Raw genomic sequence first — 23496 nt, 5'->3', positions numbered from 1 at the left:
AGGTGCCGCAGATCCTCATTCTCTCAGTCCTGTAGCTTGCTCCTTGCTCTAGTCCAACGCTGGATAACGGATCCCTGAAGAAAGGCCACGAGAGACTTCCAGGAACAGGTGGAGAGCCTGGTGTGATGAAGGAAGCCCTGCCGCTAAACTCTCCTCTCAGACGTTACCTGGTTCACCTGCTTCCTTGGTTAAAGCTTACGGGGTAGTTTTATGAGAGAGTCTATGTGACACTGAGTGTAGATTTTCCCGTTGTTTCCTTAGTTGTACGTGTACCTGGATGCAGTCTCGATAGAAGTCTTGAAGAACAGGTCAGGAGACATGATGTCTAATGATGGCAACAGCATCGTCATCACTCAAAAGGATTTTGACTCCCAGGATGAGAACGACTTCAGAGCAAGTTTACAAGCTAGATAAGAACATGAAACTCATTGCTATATTCTCATATGCTTCACCTTACAGTGAGAATTGTTTCATTGAAGTTGATTAGGGCCTTACTAACCACAGGACTCCAAAAATTTCCAATCATCATATTTAGAATACATGACACTCATTTTGCAACTTTCCATCATATTAACAGCATCAAAATTAATGTGTTCTCATTTTCTTAAATGAACAATGTGTTTTCCTTTAACTTTTAGACATTCCCCTATGTTTACACTTGAACATAGCTTCACATGCATCTCTGTTCCTATCAAGTCTCTTGGGAGCATTTACTGTGTTGATTAAAAGCAACAGTCCTAGTAAGAACTAGAAGTGAATAGTCACATCAGTGGAAGTTACTTTAAAGGGTTTGTTATTATTTTGGCTGTGCCACGTGGCTTAAGAGGCATTAGTTTCCTGACTGGGGATTGAACCCAGGCCCACAGCACTGAAAATATTGAGTTCTAACCACTGAACGGCCAAGGAAGTCTCAAATTACTTCAAATTTTGCAGTTTTAGTTGTTCAGTTCTTCATTCAAGGATTCAGAGAAACTCTACATTGTTTTAACATTATATATTTACTAAAAGAAATGACTGTTGGAGAACTGAATGGAGTATGACAAGAGTCAAAAACCATGTAAAAGTCATGTTAAAAGTAAGGCATAAATCCAATACATTTGAGACCCAAACTGATGAAGGTTAACATAATTTTAAAAATTAATATAGTCTGCTAAATCATAAAAGGTTCTATTGATTGATTTAATACATAAACTCCATTATTACTTGGAAGAGGAAGAAAAACCTAAGATCAAATAACACTAAATACTTAATAGCAAAACAAGGGCAACACAGAAGGGGGCCAATACAGAGCTAGAAAGTATCATGTAGGAAATAATTAGAGGTGGCAATCTTAATATCAACGAGATCTTTGTCATTAATATCAATATTCATACACTTGAGAATTCCAGAAATAAACACATGAGAAAGAAATTATTCTTCATGAGAAAGAAGTTCAATATACCTAAGAAACACACTGAATCTATAATTAAATTTTTAAAATGCTTGAGCTAAATTTCAAATGGTATAAAACAATGAGTAAAAAATATAACATTATATAGCAATGTGAACAGAAACACCAGAGCAGTGAAGTTTCCCCTGAATGCTGTGCTTGAGCTAAGTCGCTTCAGTCGTGTCTGACTCTTTGTGACTCTGTTGACCATAGGTGCCAGGCTCTTCTGTCCATGGGATTCTCCAGGCAAGAATCCTGGAGTGGGTTGCCATGCCCTCTTCCAGGGGATTTTCCTCACCCAGGCATCAAACTGGTGTCTCCTCTTGTCTCCTGAATTGGCAGGCAAGTTCTCTATCATTAGCTCCACCTGGGAAGCCCAGGACAATGCTACTAGTTTCTAAAAAACCATCTATAAAGTAGTAAAGAGAAGAACTGAAACTATGATTTACAGGACGAATTTCGTGATTAACATTCTTGGGCCCTTAATCTACAATAGGAAATATAACTTGATTCAAATATCTATAAACCATCCATGAACATTATCATACATTAGACTTCACAGAATATATCCATAATTCCTCCAGGGGAAAAATATTTGTATAAGTTGTGTGCCCAGATCACAATGCCTACAATTAATTTTAATATTATTTTAAAGCATCATTTCAAGATGTATCATCCTGATAAATTATGTCAAGCCAAAATTAAACCATAGAATTAGAAATTTTGAAACTCATGGATATTAAATCACTACTCTTCAAATTTTCAGAAGCAAAGATACACACTGAGATGGATTCATATCCTGGAAACATGAATTGAAAATAGATTGGCCTCATTCATTAAAGTCAACAAGAATGTTCATACATTAATAGAAATAGTATAAGAAAATATCTGTCAAATGCCCACTTCTGAGTGACTGTGATTTGTCTGTCATTCTCTAGAGTAAAACTTGATCTTATCAAGGAAGTGGTTCAGCTCAGTTCAGTCGCTCAGTCGTGTCTGCTCTTTACGACCCTATGAATCCCAGCACACCAGGACTCTCTCTCCATCACCAACTCCGGGAGTTCCCCAAACTCATGTGCATCAAGTTGGTGGTGCCATCAAGCCATCTCATCCTCTGTCATTCCCTTCTCCTGCCCCCAATCCCTCCCAGCATCAGAGGCTTTGCCAATGAGTCACCCCTTCACATGAGGTGGGCAAAGTACTGGAGTTTCAGCTTTAGCATCATTCCTTCAAAGAAATCCCAGAGCTGATCTCCTTCAGAATGCCTGGTTGAATCACCTTGCAGTTCAAGGGACTCTCAAGAGTCTTCTCCAACACCACAGTTCAAAAGCATCAATTCTTCGGCGCTCAGCCTTCTTCACAGTCCAACTCTCACATCCATACATGACCACAGGAAAAACCATAGCCTTGGCTAGACGGACCTTAGTCGGCAAAGTAATGTCTCTGCTTTTGAATATACTATCTAGGTTGGTCATAACTCTTCTTCCAAGGAGTGAGTATCTTTTAATTTCATGGCTGCAATCACCATCTGCAGTGATTTTGGAGCCCCCCAAAATAAAGTCTAACACTGTTTCCACTGTTTCCCATTTATTTCCCATGAAGTGATGGGACCAGATGCCATGATCTTCGTTTTCTGAATGTTGAGCTTTAAGCCAACTTTTTCACTCTCCTCTTTCACTTTCATCAAGAGGCTTTGGAGTTCCTCTTCACCTTCTGCCATAAGGGTGGTATCATCTGCATATCTGAGGTTATTGATATTTCTCCCGGCAATCTTGATTCCAGCTTGTGTTTCTTCCAGTCCAGCGTTTCTCATGATGTACTCTGCATAGAAGTTAAATAAGCAGGGTGACAATATACAGCCTTGATGGACTCCTTTTCCTATTTGGAACCAGTCTGTTGTTCCATGTCCAGTTCTAACTGTTGCTTCCTGACCTGCATACAGATTTCTCAAGAGGCAGGTCAGGTGGTCTGGTATTCCCATCTCTTTCAGAATTTTCCACAGTTTATTGTGATCCACACAATCAAAGGCTTTGGCATAGTCAATAAAGCAGAAATAGATGTTTTTCTGGAACTCTCTTGCTTTTTCTATGATCCATCAGATGTTGGCAATTTGATCTCTGGTTCCTCTGCCTTTTCTAAAACCAGCTTGAACATCAGAAAGTTCATGGTTCACGTATTGCTGAAGCCTGGTTTGCAGAATTTTGAGCATTAATTTACTAGTGTGTGAGATGAGTGCAATTGTGCGGTAGTTCGAGCATTCTCTGGCATTGCCTTTCTTTGGGATTGGAATGAAAACTGACCTTTTCCAGTCCTGTGGCCACTGCTGAGTTTTCCAAATTTGTTTGAATATTGAGTGCAGCACTTTGATGGCATCATCTTTCAGGATTTGAAACAGCTCAACTGGAATCCCATCACCTCCACTAGCTTTGTTTGTAGTGATGCTTTCTAAAGCCCATTTGACTTCACATTCCAGGATGTCTGGCTCTAGATTAGTGATCACATCATCGTGATTATCTGGGTTGTGAAGATCTTTTTCGTACAGTTCTTCTATGTATTCTTGCCACCTCTTCTTAATATCTTCTGCTTCTGTTAGGTCCGTACCATTTCTGTCCTTTATCGAGCCCATCTTCGCATGAAATGTTCCCTTGGTATCTCTAATTTTCTTAAAGAGATCTCTAGTCTTTCCCATTCTGTTCTTTTCCTCTGTTTCTTTGCACTGATCGCTGAAGAAGGCTTTCTTATCTCTTCTTGCTATTCTCTGGAACTCTGCATTCAGATGCGTATATCTTTCCTTTTCTCCTTTGCTTTTCGCCTCTCTAGTTTCGCAGCTATTTGTAAGGTCTCCCCAGATAGTCATTTTGCTTTTTTACATTTCTTTTCCATGGGGATGGTCTTGATCCCTGTCTCCTATACAATGTCACCAACCTCATTCCATAGTTCATCAGGCACTCTATCAGATCTAGGCCCTTAAATCTATTTCTCACTTCCACTGTATAATCATAAGGGATTTCATTTAGGTCATACCTGAATGGTCTAGTGGTTTTCCCTACTTTCTTCAATTTCAGTTTGAATTTGGTAATAAGGAGTTCATGATCTGAGCCACAGTCAGCTCCTGGTCTTGTTTTTGTTAACTGTATAGAGCTTCTCCATCTTTGGCTGCAAAGAATAGAATCAATCTGATTTCGGTGTTGACCATCTGGTGATGTCCATGTGTAGAGTCTTCTCTTGTGTTGTTGTAAGAGGCTGTTTGCTATGACCAGTGCATTTTCTTGGCAAATGTCTATTCGTCTTTGCCCTGCTTCATTCCGCATTCCAAGGCCAAATTTGCCTGTTACTCCAGGTGTTTCTTGATTTCCTACTTTTGCATTCCAGTCCCCTATAATGAAAAGTACATCTTTTTTGGATGTTAGTTCTAAAAGGTCTTGTAGGTCTTCAGAGAACCATTCAACTTTTTTGTCTTCAGCGTTACTGGTTGGGGTATAGACTTGGATAACTGTGATATTGAATGGTTTGCCTTAGAGAAAATGGAGTGGTAGTTTAGCTCGTAACTCAAATAATGGTCATCCAAGGGCTTCTCCTGAGAACAGTCACCATGCATGCAGCGGACCTGCTTGCCACACAGCATGTCAACAAGACTACAACGGAGAGGATTTTTCAAATGTGTACTCCAAAGTGAAGATTTCATAAAATTCATCATCTTGCTGTTTCACTAAGGATCTTCTTATGTGAAACTGTCCTTTTTTAAAACTTCAAGTATATGATAGGGAAAAACAGGACAATCACTAGGCACTGAGTGCCACTGCTTTGATCCACACCACAGCACTGGAGTCTTGATATCACTACAATAAGATCTTGATATCACTCTAATAATTACTGTACCTCATGAATCCCTGTAGAGTGTCCTGGGGATCTGCAGGGGCCCACAGACCACACTTTGCGAACTGCTGGTTTCAGGAATTTCCCTGCATCTGCTTTGGTCCCAGTGGCTCTGTAGCTTTAAATTCGCAAGTAATTTCCTTGGTTCCTAAGATAAAATCTAACATCATTCAAAAGTCTATCGCTGGGCACTTTTCCATGTCTCCAGGGCCATGCCATGCTACCCCGTGCAGGCATCAGTACAGTCTACGGACTCCGGTCTTGTTCACGCCTTTAAAAGCACCAGAGCCATTCCTGCTGCAGGGACACTCTACGTGCTGTGCTTGGTTGTGTATTATTGTTTTCTTATTTTGCTCTTCATGAGTTACTTGACAAATTCATGCTCATTCTTCAAGTCTCATACTTCGGATTACTTCCCTGGGGAGACGGCTGCTGCTGCTGCTGCTAAGTCGCTTAAACGTGGTCTAAATGAGCTTCCCAGGATACTCACTGCCATCAGCATCTGATACTTCTGTGTAGCCCAGGGCCCAGATGTAAACACCTAATTATCTTACGCCTACTTCTTTCACGGCAGTGTCCTTGCTCCAGTGTGAGCTCTGTGCGGTCGGGGCCTCTGCCTCTCACACTCGAGACTCTCTGCACAAGGCCCGCAGACAAAGGAAGGAGCGGCTCAGCACCTTCTCTCTGTCGCTTCACAGCATTCGGGCTCTGGGAAGAGACCCAAAAGGAAGAGGAGGAAACGTGTCTTCAGATAATGTCATGAGTAAGTAAAAGGTACATTTTATTAAAGAAAATTATATATTCTTATGGAACAAATTGGAGAAGGAAATGACAACCCACTCCAGTATTCCTGCCTAGAGAATCCTGTGGACAGAGGAGCCTGCTGGGCTGCTGTCCATAGGGTCGCATAGAGTTGGACACGACTGAACAACTTAGCATGCATAGCACGCATGCATGTAATAAACAGAACATAGAAAGGCAAGTGCCATGAAAATAAATGAATGAATATAAATAAATGAGTTACATTCATACAAAAACATGTTATTCCATAAGATTCAGCCGCAGGGCATCAGATATATTACCTCTAATTCTAAAAGCAGCTGGTATTGATATTCTCAACATTAATGCCAATATCGATTGTCATTCAAACTCTTTCATAGCTGAGGCAGAAATTAGAGTTTTGGAAATGACTGAACAATGAAGAGTCTGAGCTAGGACACGAGTCGCTGAGGATCAGGTTCCTTCTAACTTCCTGAGTTTTCTTAGGAACTTGTTGACACAGAAAGCGCCTCGTGATTTCCACTCTGCCAGTTTCCCAGGCGCAGTCGCTGTATTCCTTCTCTTGCAGGTAGACATGGATGCCCTGGAAGTACCTCATCATGGCCAGGGTGGGGCCCGTCCTTCCCAGGGCAGAGTCTTCCTCTCCCATCTCCTGCCCCAGGCAGGCGTCCAGGTCGTCCAGCTGCTGATGGAGTCCAGTGCGGAGCTGCTCCAGGAGGGTAGTGTCCCAGGCAGCAGACGAGCGCTCTGTGTGGAAGAGGTTGAAGCTCTGCTGGAGCATCTCGTGGAGCACAGAGATGGCCTGGGCCTCCTGGAGCTGGCCGCCACTCACCTGCTCCTGAGGGAATCTGAAGTCTTTCCTGTACCCCAGACAGGAAAGAGAGAGATTGTGTTTATTTGATTCAAATGTGAAGGTCTCCTGCTTTTCCAAGTCAAGGCTCTGAGGCAGTTCATAGACTCAGAGGAAGAGATGCAGGTAGAGACGAGCATCATGAGTGTCACCACTGAGGAGATGAAGAGCCACTGGTCAATTCCACAAGGAAGCATTCCGGTTGAGATGAGCGATTGTGGGCTTTGTTTCATCTTCATTTCATCTAAGGATCTTCTGCTGTGTGCCTCTTAAATATGAAGTCCAAAGTTTTCACATTCTGAGTTTACCCAGATTCATGAACTACCTCATTTTGGGCTTGTCTTTCACTTCAAGAGCCTGGAAATCTGTCATGAGTTTCTGCTCTTCTGTATTCTTTATGTTGAAGTAAAATGTATTCATTAAAAAAGTAAAATGTATTCATTAAAAAAGTAGACGTTCTAAGTCAATGGAATGCTTATCATCTCAGTAACTTTGAACTAGTGATATATTAAGAGTTATTGGATCTTTCTTCCTGATGCTAAGATCAACTTTTCGGGAAACGTTGTTAGACTTCTTTTTCAAATCTTTTTTTGCTCCCTCTGCATATTCCTCTTGAAGGATTTGATCAGATGTGAAAAATATCTCACTTTATATGCACGGATCTCACCTTCTTCTCTGCAGCAGAGCTTTTAATTTGCCAATTTTGGTTTTATTTACTCTCCATAACTGAGAAAATTACTAAACACTTCTTAGGTGCCAATCACTATGCTGAGCTTGTTACAGAGGCCAGGTGGCTCTGCTTGCAGCAGGGTAAATCAGTGAATCCAAGACGAGGTGTTGGGATCAGGAAAGGACTTCATTCTGGAAGTGGCTGACTGAGAAGATGAAAGGCCAGTGCCTCAAATTAACCATCTTGTGGGGATCCTGGATGTCAGACTCTCTTTTCAATCAGAGATGGCGGGAGGTGAGGAAATAAAGTAAAAGACTTTTATTTCCCAAACATATCTCCCAGAATAGCAAGCAAGCCCCAGGTAGGAGGATGTGTTGATTGCACTACCTTACAGTCACTTCATGGGTGGTGTGAAATGGAATATCTCATGTCATGTCAACAAGGATGTCATATCTATCTGTGATTCTGGCCTTCCCAAATGTGAATTTCTGGGATGAAAAGAGTTGAAGTCACAGAAGCAGAACCAGTATAAATTCAAAATTAACTCTTCCTGGTTACAAACTAAGCTTATACCAAGATGATGAGTCCTCCAAAGTCACTCTCATGGAAATAAAGTGTAACCACCGCTGCTGTCCAAGTGTTCAGTGGTTAGAATGTGCCTTCTTAGCCCAGGCCAGTGTCCCGCCACGTCAGGGAACCCGCTTTTTCCTTAGGTACTTTTATGCAGTTTTCATATTGCTGCCTCTTCTTTGTCATTTGTATTTCAGTTTGTAAAAGCTGTGCTAATGCTCCTACAATCTTTTCTATTTCCACTTTGAGGTTTATTGCAAAAGCAGGAACAGAAAACAGAAATGAATGGAACATTTAATGTATTTCCTCCGTGATTTTTCAAGAGATCCAAATTTTCCACTCATTCAACATTCCTAGAAATTAAAAGTAAGCAGTGAATGAAGAAGTAATGCACAAAGGTAAAGAGAAATGAATTGATGTAGTTGAAAAATGTACAGTGACATCTCTGCCAAGTGACAAAATCTCACTTAACTACACAAACAGGGATGCAGAGCTCTACAGATGACAGATTTCAGAGCAGCTTATGTGACACTGTTTAGCTGCAGACAGAGCCAAGGAGGGTGGCAGGCTCTTAGGCACAGTGTTGCCTAAAAGGGTAGAGGACCGCTCTGCTAACTCCCAGTATCTATTTATTTATCTTTATGTGTCTGTTTACATTTCTCACTCTTCGTCGAGGTTATTGGATTCTGAGGATGTAAACCTATTAACTCACCCTGAAAAGAGACTGGGGAACAGACCGCACAGTCCTCCTATTCATGTGTGAGAGGTCAGCTGTTCCCTGGAAGCTACTAGATGTAGTGTTTGGACAGCACATCATGTTCACGCAGAGATGAGATTAGATGTGATAATGTTGACCAGTGAGCTGAACATTAAGGGAAGGGAGGCAGGTCATCTCAGGGAAATTCTGTCCAGTTTCCATAGATGGATGTGTGAATTTTCTGCCTCGTGGGAACAGTTAACAGATACTGAATGCTTATATGTCCAAGCATTGTCAGAAGTATGTTACGTCCTACAATCTTCAGAAAAATCCAGTGAAACTTCTGTGATGATCAGTTCCATTTAAGAGGAGAAACCGTAGTGCCGCAGGTCACACAGGCAGTGCAGGCTGGAGCTGTGACATCAACCCAGGGATCTTGCCCCATGTCCACTGTCTCATGCCCTGGGCCGAGCTGTCTGCTCTGACAAGGTGCTTCCTATTTTAGAGGAACACTAAGTAAGGTCTTCCTTTCCAATTCCTATTCTTCATTGTCACAAGAGTGCCATTCTCTCATCCCAGGGATGATACAATCATCAGATGACAGCTGAGTACACAGTTCCCTTTGCACCTGATAAGTTCCAATCGTTAAGTGGTGTTTTGTTGAGCTCTACAGAGGAGCCTGGCAGATTATGGCAACTAAACAACAACTGTGAGAGTCTCAGTCTCCACCTGAGATAATATTTTGAGAAATTATCCAGAAAGTTAAAAAATCCATTTAAATTTCTCTAACTATCTTTGTTTTCGGAAGATTCTCATTTTCTGAAACAGTCTTCAAATCCTAGGTCTACTCAAACTTTGGTGTGGATAGTTCTCTTAGAACTACTTCTGGGACAGAGCTGAAGCTCCAATACTTTGGCTGCCTGATGGGAAGAGCCCAGACCCTGATGCTGGGAAAGAGTGAGGGCAGGACGAGAAGGGGACAACAGAGGATGAGATGATTCGATTGCATTGGATCGACTCAATGAACATGAATTTTAACAAACTCTGAGAGATAGAGAAGGACAGGGAAGACTGGCGTGCTGTAGTCCGTGGGATCAAAGAGAGTGGACATGCCTTAGTGATGAAAAACAATGGGACAGAGACCCCTCTGTGCACTTCCTCTGGGACAGACACCTTCCTGGATTCTCCACATGTGCCATTACTGCCTTTAGGGAGCTTACAATCTCTCACGGCAGTCAAATGTTACATAATTCGAGGGATTACTTAATTACAACTGTATGTTATGTAGCTAAAGGAGAATGCTTAAGGTTAATGAGGAATAATGTGGAGGCTGAAGAGTACAGTGGTCAAGTACCACTTATGCAGTTATTCTTGACTGTTAGCAAGTTAAGTAATCTCTCTGAGTTTTCAGTTTCCTTATTTGCAAACTGGAGAAGGCAATGGCAACCCACTCCAGTACTCTTGCCTGGAAAATCCCAGGGATGGGGGAGCCTGGTGGGCTGCCATCCATGGGGTCGCACAGAGTCGGACACGACTGAAGCGACTTAGCAGCAGTAGCAGCAGTATTTGCAAACATGTCAATAATTATAGTAATTATCTCATAGGAAAGCTGTGAAGATTAATTCATGTTTATTAAAAACACTTTGCTGAGAGGCTGCATGCAAAAATTTCTGTCATTAATATTATTAAAAATTATCTGGACCTTACAGAATTGGTAAAGACATGCATTACAAGGAGAAATGTAATTGCAACCTCACTATCCCTGAGTGCATGGTAGATTATCACTTCCCTGTGACATATCTAAGGAGATGAGATTAGCTGCACGATCACACAAAGACTGAAACAAAATATCCTCTGAAATATTGCAGTGGTAGAGGAGAAAGAGAAATAAACACAGGCGAACATGAGTTGTTTAGGACAACCAGCACCTTAAAAAGTGCCTTGTGGATTATACTTGCAAAATAACTCATTTTTAACAAATGATATTGGTGATATTGTTCCCTATAATGTCTCCAGGGAGCTTAAGGCCTACTCAGGCGATATCATAAAGGTACATACAGAACCAAAATTTTTTAAAGAAGGGAGAAAAGGGTGAATGAGGGACAAATGAGAAATATCAAAAGCTTCTCTTATAAGCTGTTTTCATACTGAACATTTCTTGGTGACCTGGAAAAGCCACAATTGTATGAATATTTGTCCCTTCTCTGACTTTGATCAGACTCTTCTCCCAGAAACAACTAAGGAGGTGAGAAAAGCATAATATATGTCTGTGTAGCTATCAACCACAGTGGCACGCATGATTTGATGTTCCCCAATAGGCACTCATGGCAAAAATCAGCGCTTTTATTAATTTCCTTACAAAGAGTAGAAAAAGAAAGGAAAGGGAAAAATGTGGAAAAACCCAGAAAATGAAAGTTTCTCTACTCACTCTTTAAGAGCCACTCATCACCCCAAGCCCTCAGAACTTGCCTAGACCTCCCCTGCAGGCGGTCCTGCAAGCCCCCAGCATCCCAATGGCCCTCCCCGTCTCGGTGCTGCTGGCCCTGGGGATCCTCTGCTCCAGCCCCACGTGCTCCCTGGGCTGTGAGCTGCCTGCCAGCCATGGCTATCTGGAAAGCTTCACACGTTGGAGTCAGATGGAGAGAGTGCCCACTGTGTCCTGTCTGAGGGACAGGACTGACTTCAGATTTCCTCAGACCCTGGTGCACGGGACCAGGCCTGAGAAGACAGAAGCCACAGCTGTTGTGCACGAGTTGCTCCAGCAGACCTTCCAGCTCTTCAGCACCACGGGCTCTTCTGCAGGTCGGGACGAGAGCCTCCTGGACAGATTCCTCGTGGGACTTGATCAGCAGCTGGAGGACCTGGACGTGTGTCTGAGGGAGGGAAGGACACTGGAACAGTCACCTCTAGGGAGTGAGAACTCCAGATTGGCTGTGAAGGGTTACTTCCAGCGAATCAGTGTGTATCTCAAAGAATACAGCCGCTGTGCCTGGGAGGTTGTCAGCATGGAAATCAGAAGGTGCTTGGTCTTAGCCAACAAGCTCATCAGAAAACTCAGGAAATGAAGAAGGCGTTGAATCTGAAACAGTGCATCTGGTCAACTAAATGGCTATTTTCTAAGACTCAACGTGCAACATTTAACTCTATTTTTGTGTCCGATGAAACATAAGTAATAGCTAATATATGGGCTTATTTAAATGTATGTTAAAGGTTTAGTTACCATAATTGTTTAAGACAGATTTAAGAATCCATTTTTCATATCATAAAAAGTTGTAATATTTATTTATTTATTTAAATTATCAGAAATATTTAGACTGTTCATAGAGTTTAAATCTTTATCATTCATAAGATACTTGCTTTGTAATATGTTTTGTACAAGACTACTCTTGTTTTTCAGTAGAGAAAATAAAAGTAATTTGAAAAAAACAAACGGGCTTGCACACATCTTTGAATAAAACCTGACCCAAAGCCTGATCCTACAAGATAAACCTACATTGAATTCACCTTAATAAAGAGGGAAGAGGGTCACCCACCCTGGGTCATAGAAGGAACAATGGAAAATTTGAGGGGGGATTGAATGTGATTCTTGAGACATAGACTAGAGGTGGGAGGGAGATGGGTGGAGAAAAGCCCAGGTCATGGACTCAGGTGCCTGCTTGGGGCCTGAAAGAACCGGAGCGCCTTCAAGGATTAGTGGAGAACCACATACATCATGCAGAGAAGGCAATGGCACCCCACTCCAGTACTCTTGCCTGGAGAATCCCAGCGACACAGAAGCGACTTAGCAGCAGCAGCAGCACATCCATCATGGGAGGTCAATCTGCATATGTGGAGTCTAGGATCCTGGAGTAGGATGAGGAAGGGAGAGGAAGTTTTCTACACTTGGCCATTCCTGAGAAAAGAGTCTTCCTGAACTCTTCAAATGGAGGCAAGAAAAACAGGAACGCTGGGGACTGCAGAGACAGCTAAGAGAGGCCATGCAGAACCAGTAGCTGCCATGAGAAATGTGACTCTAAAGACGTAAAAGGGTTTCTCAAGCTTATTTATATATATTCAACACATATATCATTGCTAAACTTTGAATAATTCAATCAAAGGAATGCGTACCCTTGACTTCTAGGAGGATGCACCGGAATCCTCAGCACTTCCTCCCAGTGCAGAAATCCCCAGCGTGCTCTCCTCATTCACTCTGCATGAAGGCGTCCTCTCCACTCATACAGCTGTGTCCTTCTCCATTACGGTTTCTGGTTGTCAATTTCCCCTTACGACTGCAAACCACCAACTCAAAGCAGAACCAGAGTGAAAGTTCTAGCTCTGTCAGACACTCTCCTATGACTTCACCTGCTCTGCCTGCCAAACACTCAGGTCCAGACTGTCCAGCCTCCCAGAGAAACATAGTAAATAGAGGGAACCCCGCCCCACAGTGAACAATGGTGGAGACACCAGGGGCTCCTCTGTGCGTGCACCTAAGTTATTCCATGTGCAGGGCTTTTAATACATTTAATACATTTAGCAACAGGGGGACAGAGCTTTCCTCATAGGACATATGTTAGTAAAGTGAACACTGGAAGAATACAATTTCTCAAAGCAACAAAGATCTTTGTGGGAATTCATGTATTTAATGTAGGCAATCTTCAGGACATTGATGGATCAATCATCTTTTTCTTCTTTCCAGTAGGGACATACCGCACTCAGTAGCTATATGTAAAGTCAGAGGGACTTTTGAAATAATTTTATTCATTTATTCATTTCTCACTGTGCTGTGTCTTCACTGCCGCACGGACTTCTCTCTAGCTGTGGCAAAGGTGGGTCCTCTCTAGTTGTGGGGCACAGGCTTCTCACTGTGGGAGCCTCTCTTGTTGGGGAGCTCAGGCTCCAGTGCACTTGGCTTCGGTGGTGACGGCCCGGGGTCTAGAGCACAGGGCGGTAGCTGTGCCCCCGGGCTCACTGTCCTGCAGCACGCGCATCCTCTAGGACCGCATGGGGTCCTGTTGGCAGGTGGACTCCTCACCACTGAGCCTCCAGGGAAGCCCCTCAGGGAACGTTTAAAGTACATTGAGAGGTTTGGAAACCTTCTTGAGGATTAGGGTCCTAAACAAGTAAAAAACATCCCGATATTACTGCTAAAAATACCATTTTATTAACAAATTATTTTCTAAATAACCTTTCATTCAATTCTATAGAATTACCTGAACGAGTAGCCTGGTTCTCACCGTCCTTCGTTCTCACAGGAAGAAAGAGACAGAGGAACAGAGATGCCCAGTGGAAGCAACTGCCCGAATGAATGACTGAAACTCACTAGATTCTGTGACATAAGTTTCCAGTGAGAGACACCATCACTGAATGTCCTTCCTCCAGCTCTGAACCTCTGAGCAGAAACGTGCTGAACAGTGTAAATAAAAGTGATGAATAATAAAAACACTCTCATTTAATTGACATATACAATCGGATGGGTACATTTGAAATTATTGGGAAACAGGTAAAATTAATATTTTGACGACACTTTTTTGATCATATTGTGAATACATAAGTGAAAATCAAAAAAGGAAGTGAAAGTCTATTAAAACAATTAGAAAATGAAAATTACCATGTTCACTATTTAATGGCCTCACTTAGAAAGCATGGCATCAGAGAACCTACCTCAAGGTTCCACCAGACGCCATCTCAGCCAGCCCAGCAGCAGCCGCATCTTCCCCATTGCCTTCGTGCTCTCTCTACTCGTGGCCCTGGTGCTGGTCAGGTACGGCCCGGGAGGATCCCTGGGCTGTGACCTGTCTCAGAACCACGTGCTGTTTGGCAAGAAGAACCTCAGACTCCTGGGCCAAATGAGGAGACTCTCCCCTCGTTTTTGTCTGCAGGACAGAAAAGAATTCGCTTTCCCCCAGGAGATGGTGGAGGGCAGCCAGCTCCAGGAGGCCCAGGCCATTTCTGTGCTCCACGAGATGCTCCAGCAGAGCTTCAACCTCTTCCACACAGAGCGCTCCTCTGCTGCCTGGAACACCACCCTCCTGGAGCAGCTCCGCACTGGACTCCATCAGCAGCTGGACCACCTGGATGCCTGCCTGGGGCAGGTGATGGGAGAGGAAGACTCTGCCCTGGGAAGGACGGGCCCCACCCTGGCCGTGAAGAGGTACTTCCAGGGCATCCATGTCTACCTGAAAGAGAAGGAATACAGCGACTGTGCCTGGGAAACCGTCAGAGTGGAAATCATGAGATCCTTGTCTTCATCAGCCAGCTTGTAAGAAAGGTTAAGAACGATGGATGGAGACCTAAACTCATCTTGATATGACTCTCAGTGACTAAGATGCCACATCACCCTTGTACGCTCCCCTGAAGTCATTTTAGAAGACTCTGATTTCTGCTTTAGCCACCAGGTTTCCTGAATTCAATCAATAGTACTTTCTCAGTAGCAATAAGCAAGTAGATAATAAAAAGTATTCAACTGCACAGGGATCAGTCCGTAAGGGATGACTGCCATGATGTTATTTATGTTTATTTATGTATTTATTTTATTTCATCATATTTATATTTTCATGTAAAAATGTTTTTCTGCATTGTAATAAAATTTAGAAAATATGTTCATTTCCTTAATCTTCTAATTTGTTTTATTTATTAATTTCTTATGAAAGTAATTACTGTTTTCATTATGAAGAATTAAATACTTATTTGGTCTACATAAACCTATCATAGAATAGCATTTGTCCATTTATACTACAGAATAGTTGTATCACTTTTCAGGAAATGATTGTCAAAAGGTAGAATTTCTGGATCCTTGGCAGTCCAGTGGACGGACTCCATGCTTCCAGTGTGAGACGCTCAGGTGCCATGGATACCTGGTCAGGGAACTAAGATCCTGCAAGCTGTGGAGTGCAGCCCCCTCCACCCAAAAGAAACAGGTAGAAAGGAGTCTCTGAAACGGTGGTAGATGAGTAGTCCTGAAGTCACAAGTATAACTAGTTTATACCCAATCAACAGAGAATGGTTGGTGTCAGTATGTGGGGGGAGGACTCCCGTCCTCCAGGGAAGCTGCGAACATGTGGTGCTGAGTGGCTGAGCCTGACACCTGTTACTCTTCCTCCCACCTTCTCCTCGGTCCGGCTTTACTGAACAATCCACTCCCTTACACTGTATCTTCACTGCCTCCAACACAGGAGCTCTGTTCTGTGATGGTTTCTGGCTTCAAAGTTTCTCTGAGTGGAAATCACTGGAAGAGAGCACAAGTGAAAGGAGAGCTCTAGAAGTTTCAAAACCTTTGAATGCAGCTCTGCTATTTAACAGCAGTGTGACCCTGAAAAATATCACAAACACTAAGGAGATGGATATGGCAACCCCCTCCAGTATTCTTTCTTGAAAATCCCATGGACAGAGGAGCCTGGTGGGCTACAGTCCATGGGTCACAGGAGCTGGACCTGTCTGAACCAACTTAGCATGCATGCAGGCATGCATTCTGTCTTGATCTTCTTCTCAAATATGGGGAAAATAACAGTAGTTTTTCATAGGACTACTGTTTGGATCAATAAATCCATATTACAAGAAGCATAAAAGTGTGCTTGGCACAAATAATCAGGAGAGTGAGAGTCCTAGAGTAGCTGCCCACAGGGAGCAGACTGGTCAGCTGGCCTGAGGCAGTGACTGAAAGGCAACACCGGAAAGATACTAGGTCTTTGGTAAAAATATTTAACTTAGGGGCTAGTTTCACAGTATATTCAGTGTGTGAACTCTCCTGTGCTCAATGCTGAAGACAATTCCAATTTCTGTGTTTCAGACTTCTAGAAGTATTCTTAGGAAGTCACAGAAATTCTTTGAGAAAGAAGGATTAGTAGAAAATGCTTTGATCTACCATAAGAATGAATAATAGGGAAATCATAGAGATTTCTGCATTCCCATGAATGCAGAAAATCACACACATTACTCCTTAATCATGTTTCTTGCTTCTTTAGTGTGAGTACTACTCTACTACTTCTTGAAGACATTTCTAAAATCACCTAATCAACTCTCTGTTGGGTTTCCGTCTTTCAGCAGCAAGGCACAGGCAGGAAGAAAAGAGCAAGGGCCATGCAGTGTGAGGTTCTGCTCTCCAGCCCTGAGCTGGCCTGTCTTTGATCCTCGTTGTTTTCCATAAAGACTTCAGTCCCTAAAGGCTGGCAGGGTCACCTCCTAGAGTCGGTCCTTCTCAGAAATTAGTGCCTTTAGAGGAGAGACTGCTACAAGTGTATGCAGGTGTCTTATAACGGAAGCGAGAGTCTTTCTCTGAACAAGGGGCCATGAAGTCAATATTATTGGTCAAAACACATAAACCTTGCACATGCATACTGCCAGCTGTCCATGATAACAGTGGTACATTAATCTATATTCAAGACCATATAAGTCCCTATATGTTCTCACACATTGACCAAAACAGGATCTTATCATCCTTTTTAGTTTTTGCCAATCTGACTGGTGACACAGAGCATCTAGCAGCAATCATTAGTTTTCCTTTTCCTAATTGATGATGGTTGTCATCAGTCATACTCCAGCCTTCTCGTCCATCTCTTGGAATTGGTTTGGAGAACTTTGAAAGAAAAGCAATCTGCAGGCAAAGGAGAAATGTACTGAAAACAACTGGAGCCCCAGCATCCCAGAGTAGAGCTGAGAAGAGCTGTGGAGTTGAGACTTTCATTTTAAGACCAGGACGCTAGAGGAGGTGACAGCCTTTCTCTGTCATATCCACTGGAAATGCAGGTTTCTTCTGTGAATTTCTGATCCATAGGCAACGAACCCTCTGCTCTTGCCTTGTCACTTTACCCAGGTAAATTCAGTTCAGTTTAGTTCAGTCGCTCAGTCCTGTCTGACTCTGCAACCCCATGAATAGCGGCACGCCAGGCCTCCCTGTCCATCACCGAATCCCAGAGTTCACACAGACTCACTTCCATCGAGTCATTGATGTCATCCAGCTATCTCATCCTCTGTCGTCCCCTTCTCCTCCTGCCCCCAATCCCTCCCAGCATCAGAGTCTTTGCCAATGAGTCACCCCTTCACATGAGGAGGCCAAAGTACTGGAGTTTCACTTTAGCATCATTCCTTCCAAAGAAATCCCAGGGCTGATCTCCTTCAGATTGGACTGGTTGGATCTCCTTGCAGTCCAAGGGACTCTCAAGAGTCTTCTCCAATACCACAGTTCAAAAGCATCAATTTTTTGGTGCTCAGCCTTCTTCACAGTCCAACTTTCACATCCATACATGACCACAGGAAAAACCATAGCCTTGACTAGATGGACCTTAGTCGGCAAAGCAATGTCTCCGCTTTTGAATATGCTATCTAGGTTGGTCATAACTTTCCTTCCAAGGAGTAAGTGTCTTTTAATTTCATGCTTGCAGTCACCACCTGCAGTGATTTTGGAGCCCAAAAAAATAAAGTCTGACACTGTTTCTACTGTTTCCCCATCTATTTCCCATGAAGTGATGGGACTGGATGCCATCATCTTCGTTTTCTGAATATTGAGCTAAGCCAACTTTTTCACTCTCCTCTTTCACTTTCATCAAGAGGCTTTTTAGTTCCTCTTCACTTTCTGCCATAAGGGTGGTTTCATGCATACCTGAGATTATTGATATTTCTCCTGGCAATCTTGATTCCAGCTTGTGCTTCTTCCAGTCCAGCGTTTCTCATGATGAAACTCTGCATATAAGTTAAATAAGAAGGGTGACAATATACATACAGCCTTGACGTACTCCTTTTCCTATTTGGAACCAGTCTCTTGTTCCATGTCCAGTTCTAACTGTTGCTTCCTCACCTACATACAGATTTCTCAAGAGGCAGGTCAGGTGGTCTGGTATTCCAATCTCTCTCAGAATTTTCTACAGTTTATTGTGATCCACACAGTCAAAGGCTTTGGCATAGTCAATAAAACAGAAATAGATGTTTTTCTGGAATTCTCTTGCTTTTTCGATGATCCAGCGGATGTTGGCAATTTGATCTCTGGTTCCTCTGCCTTTTCTAAAACCAGCTTGAACATCAGGAAGTTCACAGTTCACATATTGTTGAAGCCTGGATTGGAGAATTTTGAGTTTTACTTTACTAGCGTGTGAGATGAGTAAAACTGTTTGGTAGTTTGAACATTCTTTGGCATTGCCTTTCTTTGGGATTAGAATGAAAACTGACCTTTTCATTCCTGTGGCCACTGCTGAGTTTTCCCAATTTGCTGGCATATTGAATGCAGCACTTTCACAGATTCATCTTTCAGGACTTGAAATAGCCAAGGAGTTCATAGTTCATTTCTGTTCAAACTCCGTGATCTCCAGCTAGAAACACACAGATTGCAATCTCCTCAAGCAGATCCCAGGCTCCACACTCACCCTGCACTCCTGCCATCTGGTTGGTATCCAGTCTGAGTTTCATTTGTGACAAAGACACTTGTAGTTTTCCTGTGTTCAGGGCCCAGAAGTGTTTTCCGGTCAAACTCATGAGGTAGGTCATGACCTGCTCTAGTTTTCAGGGCTTTAAAAATCTGTCTTGATGGTGATGCCTTTCGAAGATGCATGCTGGAATCATATCCCCAACTGCCTATTTCACAGTTGGTACCTACTGAGCACACATTATGCTGAAATCAAAAGCATTTTGATTGCACGTGTTTAAGCAACTAATCCATATGATTTGACATTTCAAAAAAGTTAATGAAACTCTCCAATAAAAAACTGACTACATAAAAAAATGGATGTTTAATAGATGATTCCTGATGAAAAGACATGAGAGGAAAAAGGAATTTGTTAGTTGAGATTGGTTATTTAAGAGAAATATCAATAACCTCAGATATGCAGATGACACCACCCTTATGGCAGAAAGTGAAGAGGAACTAAAAAGCCTCTTGATGAAAGTGAAAGAGGAGAGTGAAAAAGTTGGCTTAAAACTCAACATTCAGAAAACAAAGATCATGGCATCTGGTCAGATCACTTCATGGGAAATAGATGGGGAAACAGTGGAAAGAGTGTCAGACTTTACATTTTTGGGCTCCAAAATCACTGCAGATGGTGACTACAGCCATGAAATTAAAAGATGCGTACTCCTTGGAAGGAAAGTTATGACCAACCTAGACAGAATATTCAAAAGCAGAGACATTACTTTGCCAACAAAGGTCCGTCTACTCAAGGCTATGGTATTTCCAGTTGTCATGTATGGATGTGAGAGCTGGACTGTGAACAAACCTGGGTGCTGGAGAATTGATTATTTTGAACTGTGGTGTTGGAGAAGACTCTTGAGAGTTCCATGGACTGCAAGGGGATCCAACCAGTCCATTCTAAAGGAGATCAGCCCTGGGTGTTCTTTGGAAGGAATGATGCTAAATGCTCTAGTACTTTGGCCACCTCATGAGAAGAGCTGACTCATTGGAAAAGACTCATGCTGGGAGGGATTGGGGGCAGGAGGAGAAGGGGACGACAGAGGATGAGATGGCTGGATGGCATCACTGACTCGATGGACGTGAGTTTGAGTGAACTCCGGGAGTTGGTGATGGACAGGGAGGCCCGGAGTGCTGCAATTCATGGGGTCGCAAAGAGTCAGACACAACTGAGCAACTGAACTGAACTGAACTGAACTGACCGGGTCATAATTTGTCAAATATGGCATTCCCTCAGTGAAGAGAGATATATACGAAGTAGCAATTTTGAAAACAGTACTGATGATTTTGCTTCCAGTAAAGCCAGCAACTTACAAGTACTGTTGTGGCATAAGGAAAATATTTCAACTTGATGTGAGTTTAAGATGTATATATATTTAAAAGATTTTTCAGACAATTAACATTACGGGAGAAATTTACCTTTTATATTAATAGTGAATGAAATAATTTTCTTTTTCCCTTGGGGCACCTTTAAGTCTCAGTCTTGTCCCCAAGTCTTCCTTCCCACTGGAGGGTCACAGTATCAGGCAGATTTCTGTCCGGACGTTGTCTTCTATTCTTCCAGTCATTTCCCATATTCAGGTAATTTGGTAGCATTAAGTATGCTTTACCTATAGCCACAAGTACCATCAGCTTGGAGTTTTCTACGGAGGATTCACTGAATTGTTTGCAATCCAATCTGAGCAGGGGTCATCACTCTAAGGATCTTGTCCATCATGTATCTCAATTTTATGGTGAGGATCACTTAACAATCTATGAGTCCTCTTGGACAGTTAAATGCGATTATTTTATAATTATCAGAATTATTAATTTTGTCAAGCACAGTTAGACTCTCAGTAATAACTACCACTTGATAATTTCAGTTTGCTTCTTATGCAAAATAATCAGGATACTTTGTAAATCGCTCAGCTTATCGAGAATTTGGAGGGAGACATTAATGGAAATAAGAGATTTGTAACACTGAGGTATGAAACAACAAAGGGACAGCTTGTGTTAGAGGCAAAAGAGGGAAATAAGTGAGAGTTCAGTACATGCAGTGGGCTCAGGTGTTTATGCTGTGGATGGGAGTGTGGAATCTGACCTTCATTATTAGATTAGTTCATTCACATAAAGTCTTAGCAGGGGGCTCTTGGAAAGGAGAATATTAACTCATTTCACTATGTTAGAAGGATTAAGTGAGTCCCTTTAGAGGCTGAGGAATTTGTAGCTGTTGTCACTGTCATTTTTGATGAAGACTGAGTGTCTGGGGAATTTGTCTGGTGAAAGTGTTAGTGGCTCAGTCGAGTCTGACATTTGGTGACCCCGTGAACTGTAGCCTGTCAGGCTCCTCTGCCCATGGAATTCTCCAAGCAAGAATACTGGAGTGGGTTACCATTTCCTTCTCCAGGGAATCTTCCCGACTCAGGGATTGAACCCTGGTCTCCTGCATTGCAGGCAGATTCTTTACCATCTGAGCCACCAGGGAAGCCTGGTAGGTCCTTGGTAATTAGGTTCACAGTATAACATTTGTAACATTTAATGAGTAAACAATCCAGGATGGATGTGCCATAAAAAGTGAGGGTAGCATCAGGGAATGTGTTCTTTCTCCTCAAATAAACACCAAGAATGAAATAGATCCTAAGGAATCCTTGCCATAAACACAATACCTTGGTATCTTCTTATTACCATGTCACAGACTGAATGTGTGTGTGTTCCCCAAATTCATATATCGAAACCCTCCCCCTCGAGACTCCCTGATGGTCCAGTGGCCAGGACTCCATGCTCCCGCAGCAGGGAGCCTGAGTTGGATCTCTGGTCAGGGAACTAGATCCTGCATGTGGCAAGCCAGACTTCCCATGGCCCAAGTAAAAATCCTGCATGAAGCAAGGAAGATCCAAGATCCAGCATGCTTCAAATAAGACATGGCCCAGCCAAATAAGCACATAAAATAAATATTAAAATAAAATTTAAAAAACCCACAGAAACCCAACCCATCAATATGATCCTATCACAAACTGGAATATTAGGGAGATTGTTAGGGTTCAGCTCAGTTCAGTTCAGTCGCTCAGTCGTGTCCGACTCTTTGCGACCCAATGAACTGCAGCACGCCAGGCCTCCCTTTCCATCACAAACTCCTGGAGTTCACTCAAACTCATGTCCATCGACTCAGTCATGCCATCCAGCCATCTCATCCTCTGTTGTCCCCTTCTCCTCCTGCCCCCAATCCCTCCCAGCATCAGAGTCTTTTCCAATGAGTCAACTCTTCCCATGAGGTGGCCAAAGTACTGGAGTTTCAGCTTTAGCATCATTCCTTCCAAAGAACACCCAGGAATGATCTCCTTTAGAATGGACTGGTTGGATCTCCTTGCAGGCCATGGGACTCTCAAGAGTCTTCTCCAACACCACAGTTCAAAAGTATCAATTCTTCGGCGCTCAGCTGTCTTCACAGTCCAACTCTCACATCCATACATGACTATTGGAAAAACCATAGCCTTGACTAGACGGACGTTTGTTGACAAAGTCATGCCTCTGCTTTTGAATATGCTATCTAGGTTGCTCATAAGTTTCCTTCCAAGGAGTAAGCGTCTTTTAATTTTAGTAATCAATAAAATTAGCTATTACTTTTAATATCATAATATTACTGTTACCCACATTAAGATCAGGATCTTTCGGAATCATTTCATTCCCTGTCATTCTAGTTTTTCTGAAGCATCTTCTCATTACCCAAATGGATTTATCAACTACACAGATGCTAGGCAAGGCTGGTCTCCTAAACCCTGCCAGAAAGGGTTTGTGTTCTAGCAAATGGGGTTCTGAGTGCCCGTCTCTCTTCCTTCTCCGCTTATACTGATGACATATGGATTAAAGAAAAGGAAAATCAGCTAGCTGGTCTTACAAAGCTGAGAGCAGGCAACTGACTCAGGACTTGGCCTTCATTGAGCTTCTGTAAGAAGCAGCCCTGTCCCAGTCTTTCTGTTGTTCATGTTGGCCTCATCCTTCCCCTCTGCCACAGCCTGCTCCCCAGCTGTGCTGCACTGCAGTTTGCTAACTCAGAGTAATACATCATTACCTCAGGGGAAAAGCCCTTCCCTTCTTTCATACTCAGGACATTGAGACTTACCCTTGTTTCTTCTTGCCCACAAAACAACTGTGGAAGTTTACTTTCTAGGAAAGTTGCAAAGAGAAACAAAAAAGAAATCTAACATCTTGAAAGCGAAAGAGATGCAGCCTCTCTGGCTTCTTTACTTCCCTTTCTTGTTCTCACCTCATCATGAAA

At 42.7% G+C, this 23496-nt stretch overlaps 2 protein-coding genes across 2 annotated transcripts; both read left to right on the top strand.

Annotated features, from left to right (window-relative positions):
* The first annotated feature begins 11385 nt into the window (after nucleotides 1–11385).
* Nucleotides 11386–11937, top strand: LOC138434590 (interferon alpha-2-like). Its single transcript, XM_069579403.1, has one exon. The coding sequence runs from the start codon at nucleotides 11386–11388 to the stop codon at nucleotides 11935–11937; it is 552 nt and encodes a 183-aa protein (XP_069435504.1).
* A 2556-nt stretch (nucleotides 11938–14493) lies between these two features.
* Nucleotides 14494–15114, top strand: LOC138432378 (interferon omega-1-like). Its single transcript, XM_069573726.1, has one exon. The coding sequence runs from the start codon at nucleotides 14494–14496 to the stop codon at nucleotides 15112–15114; it is 621 nt and encodes a 206-aa protein (XP_069429827.1).
* Nucleotides 15115–23496: the final 8382 nt, after the last annotated feature.

This window comes from Ovis canadensis, chromosome 2, assembly GCF_042477335.2.
Source record: "Ovis canadensis isolate MfBH-ARS-UI-01 breed Bighorn chromosome 2, ARS-UI_OviCan_v2, whole genome shotgun sequence".
NCBI lineage: Eukaryota > Metazoa > Chordata > Mammalia > Artiodactyla > Bovidae > Ovis > Ovis canadensis.
Note: the sequence above shows the minus strand (reverse complement) of the source record. Positions and strands in the feature narration are given on the sequence as shown.